The sequence below is a fragment of the Coturnix japonica genome, chromosome 1 (assembly GCF_001577835.2).
Source record: "Coturnix japonica isolate 7356 chromosome 1, Coturnix japonica 2.1, whole genome shotgun sequence".
NCBI classification, from domain to species: Eukaryota; Metazoa; Chordata; class Aves; order Galliformes; family Phasianidae; genus Coturnix; species Coturnix japonica.
The window spans coordinates 119,995,411-120,013,962 of record NC_029516.1 but is presented as its reverse complement, the minus strand read 5'-3'; the positions used below and the strand labels follow the sequence as shown (position 1 = coordinate 120,013,962).

The 18,552-nt window shown below is 43.3% G+C and overlaps 3 protein-coding genes across 3 annotated transcripts; 2 read left to right on the top strand and 1 right to left on the bottom strand.

Annotated features, from left to right (window-relative positions):
- Positions 1 to 6,464: 6,464 nt before the first annotated feature.
- Positions 6,465 to 10,352, bottom strand: PDCL3 (phosducin like 3). The gene is made up of 6 exons (XM_015850472.2): positions 10,246 to 10,352; positions 9,301 to 9,430; positions 8,589 to 8,679; positions 8,128 to 8,271; positions 7,487 to 7,695; positions 6,465 to 6,874 (listed from the first exon to the last, which is right to left on the bottom strand). The coding sequence occupies exons 1-6, from the start codon at positions 10,249 to 10,251 to the stop codon at positions 6,732 to 6,734; spliced, it is 723 nt and encodes a 240-aa protein (XP_015705958.1). The 5' UTR covers positions 10,252 to 10,352; the 3' UTR covers positions 6,465 to 6,731.
- Positions 10,353 to 11,748: 1,396 nt separating this feature from the next.
- LOC107307028 (histone H2A, sperm-like) lies at positions 11,749 to 13,437 on the top strand. The gene is made up of 2 exons (XM_015850479.2): positions 11,749 to 11,864; positions 12,884 to 13,437. The coding sequence occupies exon 2, from the start codon at positions 12,885 to 12,887 to the stop codon at positions 13,302 to 13,304; it is 420 nt and encodes a 139-aa protein (XP_015705965.1). The 5' UTR covers positions 11,749 to 11,864; position 12,884; the 3' UTR covers positions 13,305 to 13,437.
- Positions 13,438 to 16,022: 2,585 nt separating this feature from the next.
- LOC107307040 (histone H2A-beta, sperm-like) lies at positions 16,023 to 17,991 on the top strand. Its single transcript, XM_015850483.2, has 2 exons — positions 16,023 to 16,085; positions 16,939 to 17,991. The coding sequence occupies exons 1-2, from the start codon at positions 16,056 to 16,058 to the stop codon at positions 17,362 to 17,364; spliced, it is 456 nt and encodes a 151-aa protein (XP_015705969.1). The 5' UTR covers positions 16,023 to 16,055; the 3' UTR covers positions 17,365 to 17,991.
- Positions 17,992 to 18,552: the final 561 nt, after the last annotated feature.

The following is an 18,552-nucleotide window of genomic DNA, read 5'->3' as shown; positions in this document are numbered from 1 at the left end:
TGTGATAAAAGGGAATTGTGTAATGTGTCTGCAGCATCCCAAATGGGCAGGGCTTTGAGGGAGAGGGCAGGCTGCCCAGCAGCCACCCCACTGTGAGAAACTTCACTTATTGCCATTAATATATCTTTTTTGTTCTGTTCTGAGTGACTCTGCACCTTCCAAGCACCAATTGGTCTCCCCAGACAGAGGATCTTGAAGTCTCACAGGACAGTGATACAGCTTTGCAAAACGCAGCTTTAGATCCTGACACTTCACAGATCACGCACCCAGCTTGAATGAAAGATGTCCTCCTGAAAGGAGGTTGTGAAGAGGTGTGAGTTAGCCCCTTCTCCCAGGTAACAGTGATAGGATGAGAGCAAACAGCATTAAGTTGTGCCATGGGAGGTTAAGGTTGGATATTAGGAACAATTTTTTCCCAGAAAGAGTGGTGAGGCACTGGCACAGACTGCCCACGGTGGTGTTAAAGGAGCAAGTGGATGTGACAGAGATGGACACAGTCAGTGGGTGTTGTTGGACTAGATAACCTGAGAGGTCTTTTCCAACCTTAGTGAGTCTATGATTCTATGATTTTATGCCTACCCTGACACATTTGTTACTAGTGGATATACTTGATGCTGTTCTAGGCAGGTCATCTTTGGCCATTTCTCAGTGTGTCCATGTGGAGTACTGCTTTGCCAACTATCTGGACTGATACCACTTTTCTCTTCATCATACCTGCTTTTGACCATTAAAAAATGGGAGCAACCTGAATTCTTTATTCTTTTATAAATAAAATTGCAAAGCAATGCAGTCCTGCATAGATTTGTCTTCAGGAAGAAAGAGGAAGGAGAACCTATGAAGATGAACTGGATCACCCACAACAGCAGGGAGTTAAGACAAGAGCTGTGTAAGGATAATCGTGTTAGGGTTAAGATCCCTCCTACTCTCCTCAGAACATGGTAGCCACTGAAAAGCTTATGAACTGGTTACACTACATGGATAAGTAAGGCAAGGCAGCAGCAGACATAATTAATTTAAACCCAAGAAACGTAGCAGTCACAGTCCAGTAATAAAGAAGAAATTGTTTGACCCTTTCCAAGGATTGGGGCTCACCAAATATTCCACAAATTCCAAGTAGAGATGCTTTCCTAGCAGTTGCCAGCCCTTACATGATGTTAGGGAGGTGTCCACCCCTTCTGGTCACACAGATGAATTGCTTCCACCTGTGCTCCCAGTGCTGGCTACAACCCTTCACCAGGTGCTCAATTGCTGGTTCAGGTCACGACCTAACATTTCCCATACAGGAGCACACCATGGAGATCTTCATACATTCACCTCATGCACAGAGGTGGGACTGCTCTGGTTCAGGCAGGCTGGGCCCACTCCTCACCCTCTGCTGGTTTTGGAACCAAGTTCTTGCTGAGGAGTGATTTAGAAGTTACTATTTTTTTTATTTATTTTTTTTTTTTATGGACAAGATGCTTGGATCTGTACAGATGGGAAATCAGAAGTGCGTATGGCCAGCTGTTCAAAACCAACCTGGTGACAGATGCATTCTTCCTGAAAAAGCGTCTTGTGAAATTAATGCTATAGATGCCATGTTCACGTGCAGTATAACAGAGCCACGTCACTAGTTAAAGCTTGCAGAAACCTGTGGCACAGGTTTACATGTGCTGACAGGGAGACGTACTTGACATACAGTTGGCGTATCTGTGTTCTTAACAGACTTCAGTCTGCGTGCAGCAGATCTGAGCATCTCAGGTACTGCCACTGATATTTCACTGTGTCTAAAAGCACACAGACCACAGTAAGGAAGAAAGTTTATTTCCGTGGAGAACACTGCCATCTTGTGCACAACTGCAGCTACTTTGTTCCTGGCACACTTTTGAGAGGTGATGCAGTGGAGCTGCTCATCCCTCCCATTTCCTGAAAACTCAGAGATACCTGAAGGAGACTTTGAGCCCTTCGGTGGAACAGCCTCCCTAAGTAGGATGAGCTTGTTCTGGTCCTCAGACAACAACAACAAGACATGAAATTCTTTTTGAGCTAGCAAATATTTCCTTTCTATCTTGCTTTCTCTATTAGCACACCGCCATCTAAACACAGAGAACAGCAGCCTGGGTGTTCTCCCATGAGTTCTTATCCCATTCCCAAGCACCATTACATCTGCTAGTTAGACATAATCAGAAGTTTGGGGTAGCTACCAGCCAGGAAATTCAACTCCAAGTTTTGCATACTCTCCTGTTTTTCATTCATCCCATCAAACTCTGCACCCTTTTACAATAAGCACTTCCTTGCTAAAGAGAATAGCCCGTGCCTTGGTGTCATAGCAGAAGTCAACTTTCACTAGAGTCTACTGCTGACCTCCTCCTTCATTGACTGCCTGAACCCCCAGGAAAAACAGTGCTACAGAAAGCAGCTGTCACCTAGAAGGATCCAGAACAACTCTGCTTCCAGCTTTACATAACAAACATCCTCATATGAGCAAGTAATTGATGATGTCTCCCAGCACCCAGAAGGCCTGCATGAATTTGCAGATGGATAACATGCAATGAAGCAAGAAGTCCAGCAGTTGGTACTGCTGCCTTCCTTGTTGATGGCAGTATTCCCAATGGGTATTTAAGGGAGTGGGACTGGGATCATAGAATCAGTAAGGTTGGAAAGGACCACAAAGATCATCTAGCCCAATCATCAACCTATCACCACATGCCATAACAAGAGGCAGTGTCACTTTGCAAGTAAGCAGCAGCTGTCTGGAAAATCTTGCTCTCACTTGCAACTGTGATGACTTTTGGCTTCACAAGCTGGAGCCTTATAAATAATGTTGTGCTTAAGCTGTTCAATATACTGGAAGAAATATGACTTCTTATAGTAGATATATTGATCCAGATGCTTGCAAATATGAATGATTACATTCATCTCATTAATTGTCTGTTAACATTTATTACATGGGATTGTTACACTTTATGTTATGTAATTCCTTGCTCACTTAACACGTTAAGTGTGAAAAAGAAACGACCTCAGAACTACTTGATATTTTTCCTGCCATTTCTGATCAGACCTCAATTCCATCAGACAGCTTGGTAAATTAATCTGCTGAAGGCCTGAAAAAGATGGCACCATGTCAGGAAATGAAAGATTGAATGCATTACATAAAAACAAGCTGGAGTGCTTGTCAATCTCCCGCACGAGTTAGAGACTCTCGCTGCTTGGATTTTCTTCTCAACAGTTCTCATCTGAAGCTCAGAACTGTCTTCCAAGGGAGGGAGTGAAGCCTCTCCCGGCGTCACAAAAGCCACCTGCAAGTAGACCAAGGATATTCAATACGTTTTCTAATTCTGTGACGAGATAAGTGCATCAGAGAAGTACTTTATGCCTCTCGCAATCCTTTGATGACTGAATTAGTTAAATGAAATTGAAATGAAGAGTGATTTAAAATGGGCTGTAATGAGGAACGAGTTTAACTGGCTAAACACTGCTTTCCCAACAATTGACAGGGAATAGATTAGGTTTAGCAAGGCAGTGGCTTTAAGGGTTGTGACTGGCATATGGAGAAGGGAAAGCGGTCCCCTTTGATCTTAGCAAGAGCAGTGTTTCTTTAGACATGATCTAATCCCAATAAATATGCAGAAAAAGATTCATATTATGGTGCTTTTTCTCCCCCTCCTTTACAAAACAAGAGTTAGCCCAAGCTAAATTACTGTGGTTTGTGTTAGAAGTCTTAATTCATACTGCTACGCAGACTCTGAAATGTAGAACTTTCTGGATTTTGAGAGAATAATGACAAACTATTGTAGACTTGAACTTGCTGTCCAAAAATACAGCTAAAGTTTGATGGAAATCACCTCCTGAAATCCAGGTCCTTAGGATACTTGTGTCCAAGCACAGGTACCCCACCTATGGTAGGACTAAGTACCTGGAGAACTGGCTGGAGAACTGGCTTTACCCCTTCATTGCCATGCTGTGCTTGCACAACACAGGGCTTTCCGTGAGTAATGTGCACAGGAATCGTTACCCTCCAGGTCTGACAGGATTTGTTGAGGGTAGATCATCCCTGTAAGCAGGTTGAGGTAGAGGAAAATCAGAGTGGAGTCTTAGCTGGATCAGGACATTAACTTAACCTGTCTGCTCATATAACCTGGGTAAGCAGCAGACGTCAGACCCACACTGTGAAGCCTGCACTCTTTATGACTACAGGCTTACTCACATTTCACACACACACAAAAATCCCTCAAATGACTGTCCACTAATGGTGAATCATCCACATCTCTCTATGGCCCCTGGTTACTTTTCTTCCCACCCTCAGGCACTGCTGTTGTGTGGAATGAGTCAGAGATGCTCTCATAGCACTGCACAGAACAGGATCTTCTATGAAACTCAGCAGGCTTCACAGGATCAGCGCCTCTGACACTCCAGAGCCTCAGTACACAGTGGAAATCATTGGTCTGACACTAACTGTTGACATAATGATAAGCATTCAAGTTTCCCTGGTTATTTTCTCACATTATATTGCCTCATTCTGCTATGGATATTAATTGGCTGGTTTGGTTTGCTATTTAGCAACTGGCTTCCTTTTAAATGAAAGCTCATTCCCCTTACCTGAATGCCTCTGTAGCTTCTGCTATGCTGAAAGGTTAAACAGAGCTCATTATCCATCTCCAGCAGTGATCTAATTTCCACAAAAGGCCTTGATCAGGACAATACAATTGGCAAGAAAGAGAACAGGATTACAAAGAGCTGTTTTCATACTTAGCCAAATACCAGGAAGCACAGAGACCATTAAAAATGATGCTCTGCATGGGTGTCAGCAGCTCAGCAGAACCTTCAACCTCTCTTGGTTTTCTGTTATTGTCCCATCTACCCCATTAAGGATGACATTTTCTAATGGCACCCCAAACGTCAACTCATCAAACATCTCAGAGTACAGGATGTACAAGAGTGGAGTAAAAGATGGTACAAGTCATAGGCACATAGCAGTCTCACACGGTTCAGTCATTAGATGCATTTTGTCCTTCTGCCACCCAATGATCAGCACTAGCAGGTGTATCCTCATGCATGCCCAGACTGCTTTGTGAAGGAGACTTGGTGAGAGACCTCTCGTGGTCACTTCCATACTATGTAATGATAATAAATGCATGCCCACATCTGCGGTCTGAAATTAAGAGTTGGCAGTACATAGGCTGTCCTGTCCAGCACTGGTTATAGATATGTATTTAAAAACTGAATGTGCTGAGTAGAGATGAAACATTATCAGTATAGGAAGATGTGCATGGCAAACTCACAACCAGAGCAAGATATCTCACCGTAGGTCCTTGGATGAAAGTACCTGACAGGCACAGAGAGGATGTACTGAAAGCAAAGACTGAAGGCAGAACAGAATACTGCATTGATTCATGGACTGTAACAGGAGAAACCAGTGGTCCAGAGAACCACAAAAGCCTACCTGCAGTTATTGCCCTTCTCCTTCCTTAAAGAGGCTCAAGAGAGCTAGTAACAGAAGCAAAAATGCATCCAAAGCTCTAGCTACTTTTTAGATTATACTTTAAATTGAATGTGTTGAATCAGTGACACAAAATGAAGTTTCTGCCCTCCTTACTAGAAAGTTGATAAGCTTTAAAAATAAATTGAGTAGAGTATGGCAGCTGTGCCTGCGCTAAGACAGCTGAACTGCTAACAGCAGCCAATGTGGAGAGAGAAAGGCTGAGGATATGACATTCATTCCAAACCATCTCACAGAGGGTCTTATTTCAGACCAGCTCTTGCCTTACTTTTTGGATCAAACGCCCCTTGGTGGCTGCTCCTCCCAGTTAGCACCCTCCTAAAGAAGCCCAGCTGATATACTAGAGCTCATTTCAAGGTATGAAACAATACACACTTAAACAAGGGCAAGCAAAGAAAAGCCATGCAGACTTCTGCTAGAATCTGCTTAAATGACTCCTAGAGAAGTAATTTCTTGGCTTTCCTTTGGAGAATAAAAGCGATCCTTTTCCTAGATTGTACAGGCAAGCAGCAAAAAAGGCTCAGGTCTGGTAGCATTTTGGATAGCCCAGTGTCAAGAAGTGTGTCAGTACATACAACATGTAACAACCAACATTTATCAGCTGGCATCCTGCTGCGTTTTGCTCACTTCCACAGTGTTGTTTTAGTTGTTTTACCAAAGAAACAAAAGTCAAAAAGATGTGACACTCAAATCCTCATGCAGATCTCAAGATTTCATCAGTGTCTACTGTTCCAATCCAAAATAAGCACACAGCTCAGTGTCAGAAGAGCTGTAATTCAGGAAAGGAAGAGATAGAGCTGAACTAAGACTTCAGTCATTACTTCTTTACCTTGAAGAGCTCTACACACCGCCCACACTCTCCACCCAGCATCTACACAGGGCAGGCTAACAGAAGGCCAAATTCAGTGCCATGCTGTAACTCACCATGTTTAAGATCAATTATTTATACTAACACACTCAAACCATTACACTTTAGGCCAGATCATATTTTATGCTTTAAAATAAAGTGTCAGCAGTTTATTAATAAAATAACAACAACAGACTTTAGTATCTACCAATACCTGTATTTTAAAACTTGGAGTAAGATTTACTCAGGCTCTGTAATACAAAAAGTCTTTTACAATCTCAAGTGAAGGTGCCTTGAAATGCTCCCCTTCTGGGGTTCAGGAAGATCTTGATGAGCACCTCCAGTCCTTTGGGCAGGAACACTGTCTGTAAGTGTATTGTATCAACCCCGATGCTGATGTAGGAGTTAGTCATCCTCTGAGTCACTCTCTCCCCTGGTTGGGACGCATGCCCTTATGGAGGACATGAGCTGGTCTTGGATCTGTTTCCTGGGGTTCTCCTCAAGGTCTGTCTTGATGGCACCTGACTCCGAGATCTTCCACTCCAGTTCTGCACAGAGCAAAGTAAGAGTGCCATGAATATGGGGAAGCAAACTAGGCTGATTTCCATCTCTGACTCCTTTTGATATATGCTTATTAATTTACCTCGACACACATTTCCTCACCTTTCTGATTTACTCTCAAAAGAGAAAAGGACATCAGATCTTGACAATACTCCTCAGTTCCTCCCAACTTGTTTCTCCAGATGGTTTCTCTTATCACCCTACCACGAACATCATCAAAACCAGGGCCATACTCTCTCCCTCTTTGTTGACAAGCCAACAAGTATCCCTTTACCTCTAATTAAGTCCAGGAATTGCATCAGTTCCACTTACTTTCCAACAGGTAGGGCCTTTTCCATTGCACAACTGTCTCCAAGCACAACTTTATGATACTATTCCCTGCCAACCTGCAAACCACAGCTTTCTAAGTACCTTTACATTGGCCTACACTTGCTGCTTTTAAAATATCACTTCAATCATGTGTTGTTGAGCCAAAAGGTGGGGAGGGAAGATAACGATTATCATCATGCAGCTCTTAGTGATCTCCATTCTCCTTATTCTCACATAACTTCTTTAGTTTCCCACAAAGATATTCACAGCAGATGGATGCAGACACTCACCATCCCTCGTCAAGTTCATGCCACCGAACACCAAAGGCCCAATGAACTGAGCTCTGATGTCTCCTTCAAGGTAGACAAATATCGTAGGCAGATTCTTGTCGGGGTAGTTGGGTATGCAGGTGGTAGAGATAGCTTTGATGAATTTCACATCTCTGAACTTTTTTGCAAGTCCACTTAAATGTTGGTTTATTAAGGCACAGAGTGGAATTCTGCCAAGAACAGACAGAGACACACATAAGAACTAAAAAAGACTCATCTGATAGCAATCTTCTCCAGAAGACAAACCAGTCAGAAATAACAGTTCAGTGGGAAGATCAATGTACCAGAAACAACCTCTGACTACTTCTGTTGTTCAATACTCCAGCATCCAAATAAACTTAGTACCACTAAGTAAACTTAGTGTGGTTTATCTTTGGTTTGTTTGTTCATTTTAATTGCTTTAATTGCTCGTTTTTAATTAAGATACCAGCAGCATCACTTCATGGTAACATCCTTTTAACAGCAAAGCTCAACTCTCTTGAAGCCAACAGAAAGCAAATTACTAGTAACTCCCTTAACTCCACATTGAGTTCCTCAGTTTCCACGTTAACTACACGTTTGTCAGGAGCCAAGAAAGGTTTAGAGGTTAAATAAGATCTTACCCCTGTTTGTAGAGGTGCAGGACTACCCATATGCCTTTCCCAGCTTTTGTAACCTCTTGAACATAATCCTTTCCAGAAATCTCCAAAACTTCTCCAAATTTATTCTTCATTTGAGCCGCTTTCATTTCTGCTAATCTTTGCTGTCTGGAACAACAAAGAATGGGAAAGAGATCTTAAAAATAGATACATTAAAAGTATCTGGCTGAAACTTAGAGGCAGGTTACAAACACGTTGAAACTCCAAAGTGATAAAAGCAAGTTGAAGTAGGCTACAGACATTGTTATATTTGCACCACATATTCAATCTATCAATATGCAGCAAATACAGTTGTGCTCCATGAAAGGAATTTGATGTTTCCTCTGCAGATGCTATGCTATGAAGCCGGACGGTAGAAATAACAAGAGATACACAAGCAAAATAAGAAAGATTTCAATAAAGCAAGTTCCACACGATGCTCTAACCTGTACATTTCAATAGCTCTCTCATCTTCCTCATTAAATTCATCCTCATTTTCTTCTAGCTCCTCCAGAGTCATGTCCTCATATGTTTTCACTAGAAAAGAAGCAGTATCATATCAGCAAGTATCTCATTCTGGGAACAAAACTCATCAGCCTTTCAGTCGAACAGAATTTAGGTATGAGACATGTTTTTTTTTCCCCTCCAACATTACACTACCTTTTCAGATAACATTATGTACTCTATACATATAGATGTAAAGACAACGGTGATTCTAAGCCAAAGGCTGGCTACACTGATACGTAAATACCACAGCTAGCTTTCAAGCTCTGTGACTTCAGCACAAACATACAATACAGCAGGGATGGCTGAATAATGGAGTACACATACAATGTTTGTGAGGTGTTTTATCTGTACATTCATATGACATACTCCTCTGAGACAGTTCTTGTTTTAATTGTATATGTTTCAAAATCATGGAGTTGTCATCAAGAAGAGAGTCTTCCTGCTCTGGAAGAGGCCATATATTCTGGAACGTATTTGTCTGATACTGTTAACAGACACATCGCCCTGCAGAAGAATTAGCTCAGGTATCCAGTCAGGGGGGTTGGAACTTCATGATACTTGAGGTCCCTTCCAACCCAGGTCATTCTGTGACTTTGTGATCCCTCACAGGTTAAGAAGAGGACACGTTGCTTCACAGGCACATGGGCTCACCCAGAGACTTCTGAAGGATTTCAAACTGCTCTTCTTCCTTTGCACGCTCCTGCTCTTCTCGGTTTTCCTTCGGAGGAAGGATCCCTTTCTTACGCAGGATGTCATTCCACTCAGTGTCTTTCTCTGGGTCCTACAGTAAAACAAGAAATGGATGACTGGTATTTAGGAGAGCTTTGGTACGTTCAAGCAAGACATAGCACAGTGATGAAGTGTAACCATCTGGATGCGGACAACATCATAAAGTCACAGCACACATTCTCCTGACACCAAGGCTTCCCAAGACACACTACTTGTGCACTAAGGGCTCTTCAACACTCACAGAATCACAGAATTGTAGGGGTTGGAAGGGACCTCTAGAGATCTCCAACCCCCTGCAAAGCAGCTCCTACACCACTCCACACGATGAGGCGTCCAGGCGGGTCTGAATATCTCCAGAGAAGGAGACCCACCACCTCCCTGGCAGCCTGTTTCCAGGCTCACCCTCACTGTAAAGAAGTTCTTCCGCACATTCATGCGGAACTTCCTATGCTGTACTTTCATCCCATTACCCCTAGTCCTGTCCCCACGCACTACTGAAAAGAGACCAGCCTCACCACTATGGCTCCCACACCTCAGGTATTTATAAACCTGGATCAAATCCCCTCTCAGCCTTCTTTTCTCAAGGCTAAAATAGATGACTCCTGTCATCTATCAACACGCAGAAGTGCTTAAACCACGCACCCACCTGCTTACTTCAACAGCAAAACGCATACTGCCCTTTAAGAGACAAGAGCCCAACCCGGCGCCCCACAACGCCATGCACGGCCGCAGCCCAGCTCGGGGAGGAGCATCGGAAAGACCCGGGGCCGGCAGCCTATACGGCTCCGCACATCGCTCCACCAGGCTCCCCCGCGTTATGAGGCTGGGTCAAGGCCGGGCAAGGCCGCCACGACCCCCGGCTCTCACCTGCATCTTGCCTGCGGGACAGCGGCCTGCGGAGCGGCGGGGCTGGGCAGGGCCGGTCCCGGCGTGCGCGGCGCGGCGAGGCGGGGCTGGCGGACGGGGCGGGGCGAGGGCGGTGTCGCCACTGCCGCTTCCCGGAGCCTAATAAGCGCCTAATAAGGCAGGGCCTGCCGTCAGTTCGGTATAGGCCCGATTGGGGGCTCGGTTCCTTCTGCTGTGGTGATGCTGAGCCTGTGACAGACAGCTACAGACCGTGGGTTTCTGAGGGATTCTCGTCTGCCTGTTGCAAGCGAGCTGTGTGAAAATCCAGACAGTCCTTTCCAAATGAGAGAGAAAGGAGTGAAATCCAGCAGTTCAGGGCTGTGATCACTGACCTGAGGTGCCCGACCACCCTCTGGTGATACCTAGATAGTCACTTTGAGTCACATTGAGATTGATAGCCACAGCTGCAGTTGACAGTGATCATTAAAATGAATATTTGGATGCATGGAATGTGTCCTATAGCCCTGGAGGATTGGAACACTCAATGTTTATGTGCACCATATGTCCATCATTGTGGAAGCTGGGGTTGTCTAAGTGGTGAATATCTTCTCTGGAGATATTCAAGACCCGCCTGGACGCCTACCTGTGCAATGTGGTGTAGGGAACCTGCTTTGGCAGGGGGGTTGGACTCGATGATCTCTAGAGGTCCCTTCTGACCCCTACAATTCTGTGATTCTGTGAATCTACTGCAGGCCCTCTCTATAAATCACAGTATTTTAGTTCTGACCCACAGTTAACACCCGGCAAGCAGAATAGAAGGCTTAATTGTTTCCATAGCTTTCAGTGTACAAATGTTTTGTTGGGGCCTGAGCTTTAAGAGGGCCCTTGCTGGTTAAATATTCATCTTCTGAAGCTGAAAATACCATTCACATGCATGGTTCTTGCACATTGCTCTTGGAACCTGTTTTGGGCACCTAGAAACAACTACAAAAAGGGCATAAGCAGAAAGAGTACACTCATTATTTACAAGGTGAATGAAAAGAGTTCCTGCCCTGACCCCAAGCACCAGAAGCCCATATTTTCAGATTAAGCTGTGAGTTACCAGAGAAGCTCACACCTAGAAGCATCCCCTTCACATCACTTCAGGTGCTGAAGGGCCTCCTCTGCCTAAGGCACCCACAGTACTCTGCTTCCTCCCCACACACAACTTGATTAAAACTCACATTTCCTCTATATACTTATCTAAAGCCTTAGCAGGAAAGTGAGGATTAATTTTTACACGTGGTACATGAACAGAAACATTCCATCCCCAACAACTAAGAGCTGATATTATCACAAAGACTGAGCTACAGGTGTAGTTTAGCCCTTGAAGACAACTTGGGCTTCCACGCCCCCTCCAAGAAGGATTTACCTCAGGGTGTCTGTATTTCTTCCTTTTCCCTCCAATCAAGTGTTTGGAGGAAGATGAGCCACATGTGGGAATGACTCATTAATTGTCCAGGTGAGCCCACTAATGGGGAGAAAATCTTGCTCATAAAAGGCACTGCTCCAGGCTAAGGGAAATGGGTTCCTGAGGATTGTTTGTCTTTGACTGTGGCCTATAGCAAAGTGAAGATTAGGCTACAACAGCTCTTTGGAAGGTAACAGGATATCTTTTTTTCTTCTCTGATGCTTAGGGAAAAAGTTGGGGTTACTTTGTAGAGAAACTGTGAGTGTAGCATAGTATATCTGCAGTGTAAGCTATCAGAAAATGTTTGGTGGGGGTAATAAGCTTTGGCTTGGCTTAGGCTTTGTTATGGGGTGGGTTTTTTGTTTTGCTTCTTCCCTTTTAAACTTTATTCTGTTGTCTTGTAAATACTTAAGTTTTTCTTTTTAAAAGCTACACAAACTATATTAACCTAATAATAGATGTTCTTGTATATTATAAACAGTTGTGCTAGAAGTAGTATTTTAAGTCTGAGTAAATAAGAGAATTAAGTATGTTTTCTACTTTAACTGTGGATATTCTTTAGCTGGACTGAATTTCTTGATTAGAGTTCTAGTAAACTGACAGTAATATCTATGTTTATCATGTATGTTGTCAAAGTTAATTCATTCTCTCTGATGTAGAGTAGCCTCCATAGACTTATGGCAGTTACAGAATCTATTGTGGGATGAGTTTAGAGACTACAGTGGGCTGTGTGAGTGCTTGAGGTGTTGTATGTAATACAAATTCAGAAAATCTAATGTAATAACAGAAGTTTGAATGCAGAGTCCTGGAAAAAAGGGGTAGCCTTGGTCTTTAGCTAGTATTGAGGTAAGTTATTGTTTAAGACAAACCTTGTGTGAGGTCCTGCCTCCATCTTGCCTCAATCTCCAGTACACTCTAAATACTGAGAAACTTTTTTTTGAGCTCTTTGCATCTGCTTCAGTAAGTTTTACTGATTGCTTTTCAAACCACTCTGGCTCATTCAAAAACTGGCTGTTAAGTAGCAGTTATCCTAGATCTATTCTTAATGAACTTCAGTAGGTTGCTCTTCCTACAAGCTTTCTGCTTGGTATAGAAGAGTGGAAAGTGTAACTATCCTTGCTGTTATCTCCTCTTGTTATCAGTTACCTGTATCCAAAGCACCTGGGTAGTGTGAAAACCTCCAATTCTTTGTCTCTCTGTGCTATTTAGAATGTCTGGACGGGGGAAGAAACTTGCAGTGGCTGGCAAGCCTGAAGTTGCACCAAAGAAAGCAAAGTCAGTCCTGGCTGGTCTGCAGTTTCCTGTGGGTCGAGTCTACAGGCTCCTTAAGAGAAGCCACTATGCTGAAAGGATCAGCCCTGGTTCTGCAGTCTACATGGCTGCTGTGCTGGAATACCTGACTGCAGAGATCCTGGAGCTGGCAGGGAATGCTGCACGGGACAACAAGAAGGCCAGGATCCTGCCTCGACACATTCAGCTGGCTGTGAGGAATGATGATGAGCTGAGCAAGCTCTTCTCCTGTGTGACCATCGCTCAAGGAGGGGTTATGCCCAATATCCTTCCCCAGCTCCTTCCCAAGAGAACGCCCAAAAGTACTAATGTGTCTCAGGAACAGCCCGGTAGCCAGTGAAACTTGCTTTTTCTGGTCTGATCTATGCACTTATAATGGGACTCAGCTCTAATTTGTTTAATTCTTTGTAGTTTTTTCCACTGTTTTTATAATGTACTTTTAAAGATTGTAATAAAAGTTCCTGGAAAGCAACTCTGTTCTCCTTTCCACAGCTTCATTTCCACAGAGATGTGATTGCCTTGTCGTTTTCTTAATCTAGCATTCCACCCACATAACTTCTTAAATCTGCTTGTTTACTTCTATAATATGTTTCCAGGTAAAGGTTGTAGAGCAGGCAGAGGAATCAAGACATGTTCGTGTGAATGCTTATCATGAACTCAGTTAGTTCAGCACCTTGCAGGTTAATTCTGCATTAGGAATTGATTACCCTTTGCTTTAACACCTTACTGTTTGGGGAGCTGCAATGAGCTATCTCTTGCAGGAGACTAAACTACTCTCTTCTCCTTGTCATACTGACTACAGGGGGCATACTTAAACCTTGTGCTGTTGGTGGAGGTGATTTTCTTGCTTCTTTCTATTGGTGTGGAATAACTAAAGAAACTCCCAGGCCTTTGCTAACCAACTCATTGGAAGTGAAAGCTTTCCATTGAGAAGGTTCCTAGGCTTTTCTCTCTGTTTGTAGTGGATGTTGAGATTTGCTATTGAGTGGGAAAATGGGATCTGGCGCAAGTGTAGTGGGATCAGTCTGCCTTTGAGGTACTGCCTCACAGACTTCACAGCATCTCACAGAGAAGAGCTGGTTAGGACCATCTTACTAAACTACAAGCAGAGTGAAAACCTGTTTTCTAAGAGATATGCCTGTCATGTTGAATTTGACCTGGGTGCCCTCAAAGCATGAGTATGTCAGAACCTACAGGTCAGCCTTTACAATCTTGAGGGACTTTGGAGCTGTAGTGATTCACAAGGTAAATAGCTCAAAGCTGCACTTGAGTAGGAGTGCAAAAGGAGAAGGATACCTGAGCAAAGTGAACATCTTGAGTTTTTCACAGTAGTGGGCAATTGAAGGTGTTGTATCAGCCTGTTTGCAAAGATCAGTTTGATGAGGTTTTGGCTGGAGTGAGAAAGTGGGGGATGTTGGAGTAAAGAGATGTAAAAACACCTGGAAGTAGACCCATAGCTTTGTGTGTAATGATATATTGTATCATAGAATAATTAAGGTTGGAAAAGCCCTCTAAAATCATTTAGCCCAAGTGTTCTCCTATCACCAATATTACCCACTATGTCCCTCAGTGCCACATCCACACATTCTCAAACACCTCCAGAGACGATGATTCTACCACTTCCCTGGGCAGCCTGTGCCACTGCCTCACCATTCATTTGAAGAAGCTGTCCTTCCCAGTATCCAGCCTGAATGTCCCCTAGCACAACTTAAGGCTTTTCTTCTAGTCCCTCTTGTCCTACATACAACTTCATCCTTGTGCTGTTAACTGCAGAAAGAAATGTTTTAAAGGATATATATAAGAAATAAACGTGTGAAAATCAAATTAATCCCACTATTTGACCATATAAAGCCATGATGGAAAGGATTATTTCTTTCAGTGAAGCAAAAATCTACAACTTGCAGTAACGAGGGAAGATTCAATCAAGATACTCATTTCATGCAGTTTGCAGCATGGCAGTTATAGTTATATGGCCCTTTGCTAATCAAGGGAGCTATATTTCAGAGCTGCTCCAGGATGAAAACTATTCCTATGGTTCTGCTCTGCAACACACCAAACAGACCCTCGAAGGCACATCCAGTGTTCATGCAGCTACTAGAAAGGCCTTTACTTGACATTTTCTGTACGATGAAAGAGCTGGTGGAGAAGAAAGGTCCTATCCCCAAAAACTGAGTCTGTGGTGAATTCCAAGGTCTATTATTTTCAGTATTTTGATTGAGAACAGCCTCATCTGTTTTCTTCTAGCTAATAGTTTAATTCATTTGTTAACTGGACTGCAGAGTGAGCTGAAAACTCACCCCCTTTGGATGTCAGGGGATGGTTGCCTCCTAGTTCAGCTGCTGGCGAAAGTTTCTTTTGGGCCAAGGCTCAACCCTTCAGTATTCATCTGTCATCACACAATCAATCCTTGCAAGAACATATAAAACCTTGTAACACAGCACAGCATGACTTTGGAAGATAAAATTAACTATGTGACTGAGGGGGACAAGCCATACAGCGGAGGCAACCAGAAGTTCTGAGCCTTTCCCAGGCTCTGCAGTGGGCTCATAAAGCAGTTTGACCACTGCTGGCAGCAAAACCAACCACGGTATAGACTACTGGGTTGAATTCTTGATGACTGCAGCAGGGTGTAATGTGCCCCCCTTCCAGCTGTAACAAATGAATTGCCAGTCAGAGGTATTACCCTTCTTTGAGGCAGTAAATAACATGTGTTTTCAGAGGAGAAAATCAGCTGACAAAGTGCAAGGCAGCTTTTCAAGGAAGAGTACCAAATTCACCTGCTCTTTAGAACTGCGCCATGTTGCTCAAGTGTTGTGACTTTCATTGCTCCTCATTCTGAGAGGCTGAATCTTCACTCACTCAGGTGGCATTAAATGAAGCAAGAGCTGCTAATGATATGGCTGCCAGTATGGAGCTTAAAAAGGGGCAGCTGTGGGGAGAAAGTGTGGTTTGTTTTGGTCTGGTCTTCCTGGAGAGAAGGGCTAAAGCAACTTGTATAGGTGAGGGCTTTTTCTTTAAGGGTGTGCTTCTTTGTGTTGGATATGAGTTGGATGAGTAAAAGTCACAATTGCATGAGATAGTGGCTTTTATAATGTTTGTTTGTATAAGGCTGTTGTTTAAGGTGAATTTTCATCTTTATTTGTTTATCTTGGCTACTTCTAAAGCTCACTTTTTCTAGGGTCCTCAGAAACCTGTAAGAGCTTTACTTTTATTATATTTCAAGTTGCTTTAACGTAGTATTTGATTGATCCTCAAATTTGATCCTCAAATCTGAGGGAAGTTCCTTATTTCAAAACAGCTTACAATCAAAACTTGAAAGCAATACAGAATTCTCCTATATTTGCTTTCTATTTTCTGTTACAAATCAAAGAGGGGCTGGTGCTATTCAATACCAACTTCATCAGTAATAAGTAAAGGAGGCTTCTTGTAATGGGAGAAATACTATACAGGTAGATGGCACTCAAGTATTTGTAGTGATCTGTTGCAATATGTCGAGTAAAACAATTTAAGTCTCCAGTGTGGAAATAGCTTCTCTTTCTTGTAAGTCTTGTTTTTTGTTTGTAGCTACTTTGCAGCAATAGGTCCCCTCACCTTTAGAAGATAAGCTGTGTTTGAAGTGGTTTCCAGCAGATGAAGGGGATATTTTTTGTTTATTTTTCTGTCGTTACATCAGGAAAAACATATAAATTTTTAGCTCTGTTTGCTTGGAGGACATGGTTACGGAAGCTGTTTATGTTCCTGCTAGGGGTAAGTTCAGTGAAGATTCCCTGCAGGCTTTCTGAACGCTTGTGGCATCTGGAAGCCTTGTTTGCTTAACCTTTTTCCTTAACAGCAGTGCTCCTCTGATACTTGATCAGAAAACCTTGCTCCCATGTTCCACTTCTCTTTCTTGAGAAGTTTAGGAGCCCAGCAGAAAGCTGACCTCAATTGTTTTTGTTTTTCCTTATTGCTAATTCTTCTGTTTCTTACACTAGGTTGACACTAGAATGTCCGCACAGGAAAAGGACAACACAAAGCTTCTTCTTGCATCAAAGAAAACGAAGTCAGTCCTGGCTGGTCTGCAGTTTCCTGTGAGTCGAGTCTACAGGTTCCTCAGGAGAGGCCACTATGCTGAAAGGATCAGCCCTGGTTCTGCAGTCTACATGGCTGCAGTGCTGGAATACCTGACTGCAGAGATCCTGGAGCTGGCAGGGAATGCTGCACGGGACAACAAGAAGGCCAGGATCCTGCCCCGACACATCCAGCTGGCTGTGAGAAACGATGATGAGCTGAACAAGCTCTTCTCCTGTGTGACCATCGCTCAAGGAGGGGTTATGCCCAATATCCTTCCTCAGCTTCTTCCTAAGAGAACAGTGACACTTAAGCCACCCCACAAAAATGGCCATTCGCAGGAGTTCTAGCTTCTGCCACACACCTGGGCTTGTGTTGTTGCTATTGCTGGCTGCTTTTCCCCAGCCCAGTGCTCTGCATAGTTGGTGTTCAGGCTTTTTTAGTCTATATTTGTATGCATATCTAGGTGGGTGTCTGGGAGGTGCATAAGTTTCTCTGTCAGCATTCTTCAGAAGAAAGAAGTCAGACTGCTTTTATGAATAACTGCACAAAGGACTTGACCTTGTGCCTTTCAATGAAGGATTTGCTGCATCAAACAGATCGTTTTCTTTCAACTACCTGTTGTCTTTAAAGCAGCACCTGAGGAACTTCATCTAGGCTTGCTCATGGTAAAGCTGATGTATTACCCAATATTGGAATGCTGAAATAGGGTTGTGCTGTAACTTTAGCATCACCACATACACATTGGGCTGAGGATTATTTGATATTGTTCCTTCAGCTTCTGCGTTCGCAGAGTGCCACCTGAGGAGTCTTCTGTAGATAGTGTATAAATGTTGACAGCAACTGAGCCTTAAGGATATAAAAAGTTGTTTTAAGCATGATTCTAATAAGGCCCTCCTTAGTTTCTTTGAGGCTTGTTCTATCAAATCAACCAAACTTATACAATAAAATGCAATCCAGAAAATGACTGTTTCCAACAGCTTTTAAAGATTGTGTTCTGCATCTATGTAGTTGGGAAGGCTGCTTGAGTACTATTGGGTTAGTGGCCCTGCTGTCCACCAGGTTCAGATATAGTAATCCATTCAGACAAAAATGTTACTAAGATAACTACTTCTGGATGGGCCCTACCAGCTCAGTGTCTGGGAGACTGTTCCCTGTGTTTGACCTGTGCAGATGGGTATATTCTCTGTACAGACTGTCTAGGGGGTTTAAATGGAGGGTGAGAAGCCTGGAACCAGGCACTGCATGTAAAACTGCAACTGGGGGAGTCTTTCAGTGTGTTAAACCTGTAGTATGCCTGTAAACTACAAATACCTTCTAGAGACAAAGCTGTGAAAAGTCAAATTGGGGGAGTATCCAGTCAGTCCCAGTATCACTGGCTGCTAGGAGCCCTGGAGGTGAGTGGTTTTCTAGCTTAGGTATTAGATGATTGTTTTGAGGGTAGCCTTAAGATCAGTCATTGCATCTGCATAAGCATGGCCAACTTTGGCTTGAAACCTAGAGGGTGAAATAATGCTTAAGTGCCAACCTGCGTCATA

Coding starts and splice junctions, on each gene's coding strand:
- LOC107307028 (XM_015850479.2), top strand. CDS start 12,885: ATGTCTGGACGGGGGAAGAAACTTGCAGTGGCTGGCAAGCCTGAAGTT.
- PDCL3 (XM_015850472.2), bottom strand. Junction 8,272..8,588: donor AGAGCTATTGAAATGTACAG/GTTAGAGCATCG, acceptor TTGTTGTTCCAG/ACAGCAAAGATTAGCAGAAA. Junction 7,696..8,127: donor CTGCACCTCTACAAACAGGG/GTAAGATCTTAT, acceptor TGTTCTTGGCAG/AATTCCACTCTGTGCCTTAA.
- LOC107307040 (XM_015850483.2), top strand. CDS start 16,056: ATGTTTGTTTGTATAAGGCTGTTGTTTAAG. Junction 16,086..16,938: donor GTATAAGGCTGTTGTTTAAG/GTGAATTTTCAT, acceptor TTCTTACACTAG/GTTGACACTAGAATGTCCGC.